At 36.7% G+C, this 9,836-nt stretch overlaps 2 protein-coding genes across 3 annotated transcripts in view; both read left to right on the top strand.

The window, feature by feature from the left end:
* The window catches only part of LOC136851962 (uncharacterized), a 19,499-nt gene extending 15,986 nt beyond the window's left edge, over nt 1–3,513 (top strand). For both annotated transcript variants that reach the window (XM_067126342.1, XM_067126341.1), the window contains exons 8-9: nt 76–239; nt 1,857–3,513. In XM_067126342.1, the coding sequence (XP_066982443.1) occupies nt 76–239; nt 1,857–1,928 (236 nt within the window). In that variant the 3' untranslated portion in view covers nt 1,929–3,513. The remainder of the gene's footprint in view (nt 1–75; nt 240–1,856) is intronic.
* A 378-nt stretch (nt 3,514–3,891) lies between these two features.
* LOC136851959 (dynein regulatory complex protein 10-like) lies at nt 3,892–9,744 on the top strand. Its single transcript, XM_067126333.1, has 9 exons — nt 3,892–4,144; nt 4,838–4,947; nt 6,091–6,209; nt 6,661–6,782; nt 7,341–7,498; nt 8,125–8,274; nt 8,524–8,653; nt 9,028–9,114; nt 9,321–9,744. Exons 2-9 carry the CDS (start codon nt 4,871–4,873, stop codon nt 9,438–9,440), a joined length of 963 nt encoding a protein of 320 aa, XP_066982434.1. The 5' UTR covers nt 3,892–4,144; nt 4,838–4,870; the 3' UTR covers nt 9,441–9,744.
* Nucleotides 9,745–9,836: the final 92 nt, after the last annotated feature.

Below are 9,836 nucleotides of genomic sequence, written 5' to 3'. Positions count from 1 at the left end.
ACACACACACACACACACACACACACACACACACACACAAAAGGCGACTTCTAAATTGCGTTTCTGTGTCAACAGGACCTCAGCAAGAGATCACGGTCTGGGGAGACAAAGTTGAGGATCTGCTCTTCTGGGTACCCAACAGAGCTCCTGTCGGTGTGGGATTTTCGTTTGCCAGTTACATGGGCTTCGTCAACATAGGTCTGAACGTGGATGCCAGCATTGTCGACTCAGTGGAAGAGGTAGGTCAGTCAGCTATGTTCTTGACTGTGGTACTCGCAGGAGTCACATGTACAAATCTAATTAAAACACTTTCATCCTATAAGTGTTCTGGTAGTCATGAAGGTATAAAGATCACGATTGAAGATACTTATGAACGTTCATTAAATCCCACCGTTAATGAACGCCATAATGACATTTGCAAAGGTCTCCAGATAACGTTTCTGAGCGGTTAGTTTTATCTGCAAGTAGTTGCTTCTGCGTTCTCAATAAGAACCTCATGTGCGTCTGACGAGAAAGGCCATTTAGTGCTATCTCAAAGGACTAAAAACTCAGTAAACATGGAAATGTATTTTTCGCATCAAAAGTTTGTGGTTTTAATTTGAATGTAACATGCAAATTTATACTGGGTTGAATACTTAGATCGCCGCTTTGCTGTGCGTAATGAACGTTCATTCAGTGCTTTTGTTTCACCTAACAAAATACTGAGTAATCGCTTTTTATCCTTTATTCATCCAGCATGTATAATTGAGTCTCGGCTTCATTTGACAATTTCCTCTTTCCAGATATTTCCTCTTTTTTTCAAACAAATCTTATATAAGTTGAGATCTCCAAATTTCTTAAAATCTAAATTTTTGCACCGAAGCTCTGTCTAGAACTCTAAAGCGTTTAATTTTGATAAAACCGAATGAAATCCGCTAGTCTCACTGGCTAACACGCTATAACATTACATTCCAAACCCACTGGCTTGCCAACAGCTTCTCTGGGAGGGCTGAAATACTTATCTACTCGTACAGAAAAGCCTCTGATCCATCATAAAGGTATCTGTTAAGGGAAAACCTATAGAGCAGCTTCCAGAGAGGATTAAAGCCACGAGTAGGAAGCTTAACCAGCACGACTTGATCCGTATCATTCCAAAAGCCCTATAAATGTAAGAACAACAACATTAGATCCCCTTCAGCTTCTCCACGAGATGGCGCGAAGAAGGATAGGAAACTGGATTAGCTGGAGATATTGACTTGTGGAACCCATATGAGTGACAGGAGAGAAGGCTCTTAGAGGAACGTGTGAAGTCAAGACCATTATCATTGGACGGTAGAATGAGTCACAGTACGAATAATTCTTTCGGGTTTGAGCATTCCTGGTACACGGTAAAGAAATGAATAACTAAATAAGCTCGTGGTTAAGAAGCCAAAGAATAAATGGTATGAGTCGTGGAGCAGTTGATGGAAAAACTAGGGTCCAAACAGAGAAGGCTGAAAGGATTTGAACATTGGTGTCTTGAGATCTAGAGGCATGCCAACTTTCTTTAGCAGGTAAACATAATATTCTTAAGCTTGAATATTCCACACTTACTGTATGATAACATTTATCAGGCTGAGAACTGAAAAGGCATTTGAATTGAATCCATGCAGTCCAGATATGCTTTCTCAACAAGGACTACCTAACCATACCACAGAGCAATTCCTTTGCATGGAAAGAAGCCACTTGTTGCATCAAATACTTTAATTTACAAGTTTATTAACATGTTTTCATTTGTACATTCTCATCAGAATGTTGTTTTTTCATACAACCTGCCTTTAGAATGCAAGCGTATGTATGCATGTATGTACATTCACCAACATCCACTTCATTTTCAGGCGCAGCAGTTACTTGACGGAATAGAGGCCGAAGTGTACCACTTACACCAGAAATATGGCAAGAATAACTAACATTCTCCCAAAACTACAGCTCTAGAGCAAGACAGAGCTTGAAAAAATATCAGAAAAGCAAAGGACATAAGTAAATAAATCAAGAGCTTCAGGTTTCAAGGTTGTGATTAGACTGTAATGGACAAAAATTCAAGGCTTCTTCCTTGAAAATAATCTCAGACCAAATGACAGTTACTGGAGATGAAAACATTTATTTGTGTGTGTTTTCTTGTTAATTATAACTTCTGAAAAGTGAAGAAAGGGTTATACAGAACAAATGAAACCACTCACTGTCGTAACATGGTCTAAAATAGAACTAGTTTGACGGGTTTTGAATTACTTTTCATAAATGTGCGGTCCTTCTCTTGACTACACGAGTGAGTTCATTAACAGATAAACCTAAAATTAGAACAAATGACAAACTGGTTATCGAGAATTTATTGTCACCATTTATAACGTGTCATTATACCTCTGGCATGTCTTCTGTTTGGCCTACTGGCTTGACGTAGGATGACTTTCAAAGACATCCCACAAGGATGGGTTTCAGTGATGGCCGTTAAATATTAGGAGTTCTTTGACAAATACCAATAGAAATTTAGGTAGGAAGAGTATGTACAAATGACTTTCAGAGCCATCTGTTGAGGAAGAAGTGGATTTGCAGATTCTGTCGACACATTCACTAGTGATTCTCAGGTCAAAGTTGGCAGTTGTCAATCCTGATAAAAGGAGCGTCGATGATTCTTTATGCAAGATGCTTTGTGGTGAGTGATTATCTGATGTCGGTTTCCAGAAGGGATGATCGTCTTAGAACGCATTCTGTCGATAACAAGGTATTTGATAGAGGACCAGTTATCTTTTTCTAATCACAGGCATGGCTTCTGAAAGACAAAAAAATAAATAATAAATAAATATATAAATAAAAAGTAAAAAATCTACTGTGGACTTTTTTGTCTGCAGTATTTCTCAGAATATTTGTTAATCTAGAGTTGTTCTAAAAGGGATGCTATAAGATACTATAATGGAAGAAAGGTTCTCCAGCATAATGTAATAATGTTACTTAAGGTGTATTGTGCCATTTGCTTACACAGAGGCTTGGAAAAACACATATATTCTCATGCAAAAATGTGTCGATGTATGTACGTATGCGCGCATGTAAATATGCTCTGTAAGTATAAGTATACACATCACTATAAACTGCATGACCTACATTATCTCCCAGCAAAGTTGCTTTTTGTCTATGCTAGTGAACATTATCATTTGACAGAAAGATATGATGAACAAAAAAAGTTGGTTTTTCAGATTTGTAAATAGTCATTTACACTGCAATATTTACGTCTGGCTTTCCCCCTCTGATAAATGCTAGAAAACATGTCTACATTTTAGAGCGTTGCTGTACTATATGATAGACAAATACTGAGCAAAAATAAAGGTTATGAAGTTTCATATTGTTCAGAATTTTCAGTAATGGCTGAAAATGTTTCGAGCAAATTACATAGTTCATTAAAGTCAATTACTTCTGATTATTTGTCTTCAGAAAATAACCTTAATTTTTGTGTAAGAAATGTGCAAAATAAAAAGAATAAAAATAAAACATAACAAAGTACAATGAATTTGGTTTTATTTGCCAAAAACACCGCGTTTATTATTGTCTTGGGGATTTTTTTCAAATCAGTTATGTTTTCGTGAAATTTTATTTAAATAGAAATTATAGTCCCCTGAACCTAACGATTTTGACAACCATATTTTCAAGGTCGCGAGATCACAGAAATGTCAATAATTGTCAAAAACTGGATACCGACGCCTGTCTGAATATAATTATATTATAACTATATTCTAATATTACTTCACTTGTTGACCCATTTCCAACCGAAATACCTTTGTAATATAAATGTCAATTCTGATTTCCTACGTTTTTGACGGAACGGTAAAATCGAAAGTGTCTTCTGATGCGTTTCATGATTGTAGTGGAAGACTACATGATACCTATTTCGCATCTATGGCCACGCGTCAACGCTTTGGCGTTTCTATGGCAACGCCTGGACGCCGTAACCATGGAAACCACTTGGTGAGTCAATCAACGCAGCCGGCTTTCCATCCAGTCTTCCTCACACTCAGAGTGGAATTGGAACTGGTGGTTTGCTTAGGTCGAGTGCTGTGGAAAATTTGCTCTTTCCGGATATGAGAGATTATTTGTGGGAGGCTTCTGAAGACAATGGCTCTAGGATCTTCTTCGGGAGGTAAGTTGGAACAATGTTAGCGTGAATTATTCCAGAATAAACAAAATAACGTTAAATAAATGCCATCTAAGAATACTTGAAGTCAGAGGTTTTGTGAAGCGCTGATGTAAGTGAAATATATTCTGCTGCGCGCTTGAGAAATGTGAAGCATTGACTTGAAAACGAGCGGATTCTCGTGTGTAATAAGCATAAAGTCCTTCTGTTATTACCTTCTGTTGTACATTCATTCCTTATACGAAGTTTGTTCCCAAATTCGTCATCTCTGGTGATTGAACGTGATTTCAATATTACACATAATCTGTTGCTTGCTGTTGGTCCGTACAGACCGACATAAGGAAAAACTACAAAGTTTGAAATAGTCCGTCTACTGACGAGTTTCATCCTAAAGAGGTTTTGATGTAAGTCCGATCAGTAGGGAGTTAGGAGACGATAGCCATTATAGGTGAATACGACAACCTGGTGATTCCGCCACTTTTTGTCTTCTATTTAATTTACGGCAGAAGAAATATGCTATTCACAGGACAACGGAGACATATTCGGCACCGAAAACTGATTTACTTCTCTGGGTACCTTAATATAATCAGGTATATTAACAAGTCGATTTTTCTATTGACAGCTTGATTGAAAATTTACCATAAAAATGAATCTGCCTTTCTCTATCATTTAATCATTAGAAACATTATTTATTTCCAGATGTTATCTGCTGTGATGACGTGAGTGAGCATCATGAAAGGAACTAAGAATTCTTCGCAGACCAAAGACGGGGAAGATGAGGCAGCCAATATCGGCTTCATCGTCAGCAAGTAGGCAATATTTCAAGAAGTCTGATGCCTCTATTTCAATCTTATGCAACTCCAAAAAAAAAGGGGGATCTTTCCTAGATAGTGACCCCCAACAAAGTTCGGGGGTCGTTATGTAAGACTAATATTTCTCGGGGGTCATTTTTTTATGATATTTACAGTCTTATGTTTTTGGTCATGCTTTTTTACAAAGGTCATCAAAACCCTTGGGGGTCGCTATCTAGGAAAGTTCCAAAGAATCTAGTGACGCAGTTGGCAGTTTGACTTACTTTTCTATTTTCTACAAAGAGTTTGGGCAATGGTGCTACAGCAGTTTGATTTTTTCTAATACAAAACTGCAGAACAGAGTATGGTTTGCTGGCAGAAATTTCAGTTTCAGACTGAAGTGGGCCTCTCAGTAGCTATTGTGCGGTTTTATTGATCCTTTTTAACAATTATAGCCTTCTACCTGCTATATCGGGCAAAAGACAAGTAATCCTTGGTATTACCAGTAGATTCCTGAACTTACTTGACGGAATTCATCAATTACCCCTTATTGAATACCAGCCAACGTACCACATGTTTCAGAACATTTTGTATCTTTCCAGTGTCCTTGTGATGTAGCCAGGGACCTTATCATTTTCTCTGTCAACCGTCCTATCTTAAAACATCCAAATCAACTCTAAAAATTAGATTTAGTTATATTTTATTCCTTTTTACTAGAGGACTGTCCTTACTTCGTTCCTACAGATTAGGAAGGGCAGTCCTGACTAAAAAGGAATAAAATCCTTTATTAACTGAGGTATATCTATATTTACTGACTATAGAATTTATTTAATGCGGATATATACATATCCTTTTAACTAAATATATAATGTATTAACTTAGACAAAATATTCATTTACAAGTTCTTGATTAAACTCCTCCTATATTGATTATAAAATTGTTTTAATTATATACATTTAATTAGATAGACGTGATCATTTTAGTTTATTTTATATATTAACAGACATATAAGTTGTATTTATAAGTCTGTTAATACATAATTAAATGCTTTACACAAAAAACAAAATAAAAAAAAATAAACAGATGCAGCAGGTTACTACCTTCTTTGCCAACCTAGAGCAACAAACTAAGCCGGAGCAAGTCCACATTTCTTACTTTCAGAAAAAGGTCGGCGGTTGTGCAAGCAGTAGCCTACTTGGAGAAGGAAGCGTGGCAAGTGCTCACGGGGTTGCCCAGGTGTTTCCCAAGCAGGGCCTTTTCAGTGGCGGAGGATCAATCAAGTAAGTGTCCCTAAGTGTCCCCTTAAGGCAGCAAGATCTTGATGGATATTTCTCGAGATCATCTTTGATAATTCGTTGATTTTCAGAGAAATTGTGATTATTAATGGAGATTACTGGAGAAAATAGGACGTGTTATAGAAAGATCGTCAAAATTAAGACTGGGATATTGATTATAAATCTGTGTAGTCTGGAAAATATAGCCCTTTATTAATCGCTGTATTTGTCTGTTAAATGAACGTCTTTGCAGATGTTCTGTATTATTATTATTATTATTATTATTATTATTATTATTATTATTATTATTATTATCAATTTCTACTAATTATTTTTTACTTTTTTACTTTTATTATTATTATTATTATTATTATTATTATTATTATTATTATTATTATTATTATTATTATTAATTTCTACTGAGTTTGTTTATTTTTTACTTTTTTGACTTTTCCAGAATGCCGCCTCCTGGAAGTCTTAAAAGAACTGCGGCCTACAGTTCGCAATCAGCTTTACTTCAGTGCAAAGCTCGAATATGTTTACGCCTCCCAGATAGCCAAGTATACAGCAAGAGCTACGGTTAGTCATATCTTTGTTTATTATTTGTGCCTACACTTGTTTATTATTGTGTTAGAGAGTTTGTGTTTGCGTGTGTGCCTGTGCATATATTTAAATTTATTTTCTCCCCCCAAAAATGCAACGTTGTATTTGCAGTGTCGTCTTGTGCATTCTTAATTGTTATACATTAGCTTTATTTCATTTACACAAGCACACGATTAACATACTATTCATATTCCATTCATCTCTGTGATTTAGTACGCTACGTCCCCAACTTCTATAAACGTAGTGGAAAACCATTTCACTTCCTACACAAAAAAAAATTAATTTTCAAGAGTTATCCAATAGTATTGTCCTGAGACCAATATACCTTTGTTAAGAACAATTCTGGCCCATATATGGCTACTTTTTCATCCCAGTATTGCTTGACATCTGCTGATATACAAACACAACTCTTAACTTACATTCGCTAGGTCCGAAGTTCACTCTCCGACGAAAACAAAACAAGAAAATCTTTCATTATAGTGAACTAAAACCATCACTAATGAACAACACACCTGCTTGTCATCATTCCACCAGAACTCTGGCGAAAGCCTGGGACGGACCGAGCGTCAGCTGACGGAGGCTTTGAACCAGCGAGAAGAATGCCTCGGGGCGAGAGACGACATCATCGCTTCTCTCACCTCGGAACTGCTTCTCCTACGTCAGGTTGGGAGTCAGTCCGTTCTTGCCTCTCGGTAATAAGTGCTGTTGTCGTCCTGTATATTTTGAGTTTTGGATGTTATTGAGAAATTGATTAATAGACAATTTTATGGAGCTATGGGAAAATATAACTCGTTAATTGAACATTATATGATTATTATTGTGTTGATCGTGCACTCTTGAGAATATACATATATATATATTTATTATGTGTGTGTGCGTGTGTGTGAATATATTTGTGGCCCTCTTAGTCTACTGCTCAAGACAGTCACCTAACTGGCATGAAGACCTGGGCTCGATTTCCCAGAATACAGAGCAATTTAGGTTTGTTTCATACTAGACCGCAAACCAAGTGTTTGACTTCTCAGACTGAAATGTCTAGATTTGAAGAATGTTCAGATCTGGTAATCAATTTTTTTACATTCCGAGAATGCAGATTATCAGTGTACTAACCTCTCCTTTGACTAATCAAAAAGATTTCCTCTCAGCATAGCTTTTGCAATTACCATGGTAGCCCCAGCAAGATGCCATAGTTGAATGCAACAGCAACAATTAATGATGGCCAATCTGTGCTAAGTATGGACAGAAACGTTTAGATAGCTAACAATGAAATTTAAAAGTAATTCTACAAAAGCTTTCTTCGTTTATCGTTATTTGCCAGAGCCGCAGGAGATTCGGAATTCAAAGAAGTGAGAGCATCAAGTGAAAATAACCTCGACTCCTTAAAAGCTTCACTGTCAGAGACTGAGCAGACGATGAGATCTCACGAACTGAGAGACGAGCAAGAGGAACTCGAGCTACGGAAATGTAGGTGAGATGAACACACAAGCAATACGTAAATCAAAGGTGATGGCCAATGAACGGAGATTTGATATAGTTCCTTAACTTCCTGAATCAAAGGACTTTTTCCATACTATTTAAAAAATTCTAAGGCTTAGTCCATGCTGAGAACTGCCGTTGGAATGAGTGAATTATGCAAATACCATTTCCAATGTGAAATTATCTTTATTACAAATCAGTATAATACTTATCACAAAGACTAATTTTATTTATGGTCCAGACAGGACATCGAGAGCGAGATAATGAGAAAGATTTGTCATTACGACGCCACAATGAGTGCTCTCCAGAATACTTTGGATGCACTACGAGAGGAAGATCAGCGTTTGACTGCTCTTCTTAAAAATAAGAAGGTTCGTTTGTTCTGTATTTTTTGTTTACATATTAGATACTACTGGTCAGTAAAACTTTCATACACTCATATTACACTTTTTCTTGGCCGTCATTATTATACCTTTTCTTGGTCGTCACATTATGCCTTTTCTTGGATGTCATTCTTTTGCTTTATCCAATGAATGTCAGTGTGGCTGATTAAAGAAGAAATAAAAACATTCTCGGTTACGAAGATAGTCACTTTCAGTATATCGTATGCCTTAAACTTGTGGATACCAGACAGGCTATTAACCTGTCTCGTTTATGATTGGTTTACTACTTATTCACAGCCTTTAAAAAACTAGGTTATATTTTGTTTGGATACAATAGTTTCACACCCACCTCTATCTTCCAGGTAGAATTTATAGCACTGGAGAGAAGGTTCCAGGAAATTGAGGACGAGAAGAGACGAATTGAGGAGGCGCGGATGGCTGCTATGCAGGTACCCATTTCTTAATTATTATTCCAAATAAATTATTACTGATGTATGAAATGGAGGACATCATTTCCTTAAGAAATACAATGACAAATGCTGTTTAGGAATAAGATATTAAATTTCATGTGTCATGTTAAACATCGTTACTGGCTGTGGTCTAGTATTTTGGTTAGATTGAAGTGTAGTCCAATACAGCTGTTATCTGTTTACAGGCCGAGTTTCGTAGAGAATACGCAGCAAGGACGATCCAGAGAGCTTGGCAGCATTATAAGATGAGGAAGATGCTCAAGAAAGCCCAGCGGAAAAAGAAGAAGAAACCAAAAGATAAATAAATCATGAGGAAAGAAAAGGCTAACAACAATGGTATGATTTTTTTTGAAAGATGAACCAATGGAACGAAAGCAGTAATGTTCTATGATACTTACCTAAACCCAACTGCCCGACCAGACGAACAAGAATCTTATGTCTGCTCTGCCACAGTCAAAGCTTTTGCCAGATGTAATTGCAGGATTTAAGGATTTTCTTGCATACAGTGACGCATTGTACGATGTGGTATTATCTCAAAATCAGTGTTCATAATCTTCCACATTATCTCTGCAAACTTTTCAGGTGCTGAATAAAGTAAGAATTACAGAATGCAAAGAAAATTCTTTCATACCCGCTGTTAAGAAAAAATCATGAGTTTTCAACCTGCAAGGTGAACAACAACAAATCACGTAATGCAATCC

The sequence above is a fragment of the Macrobrachium rosenbergii genome, chromosome 24 (genome assembly GCF_040412425.1).
Source record: "Macrobrachium rosenbergii isolate ZJJX-2024 chromosome 24, ASM4041242v1, whole genome shotgun sequence".
NCBI classification, from domain to species: domain Eukaryota; kingdom Metazoa; phylum Arthropoda; class Malacostraca; order Decapoda; family Palaemonidae; genus Macrobrachium; species Macrobrachium rosenbergii.
Note: the sequence above shows the minus strand (reverse complement) of the source record. Positions and strands in the feature narration are given on the sequence as shown.

Coding starts and splice junctions, on each gene's coding strand:
- LOC136851959 (XM_067126333.1), top strand. CDS start 4,871: ATGAAAGGAACTAAGAATTCTTCGCAGACCAAAGACGGGGAAGATGAG. Junction 6,210..6,660: donor AGTGGCGGAGGATCAATCAA/GTAAGTGTCCCT, acceptor TGACTTTTCCAG/AATGCCGCCTCCTGGAAGTC. Junction 6,783..7,340: donor AGTATACAGCAAGAGCTACG/GTTAGTCATATC, acceptor TCATTCCACCAG/AACTCTGGCGAAAGCCTGGG.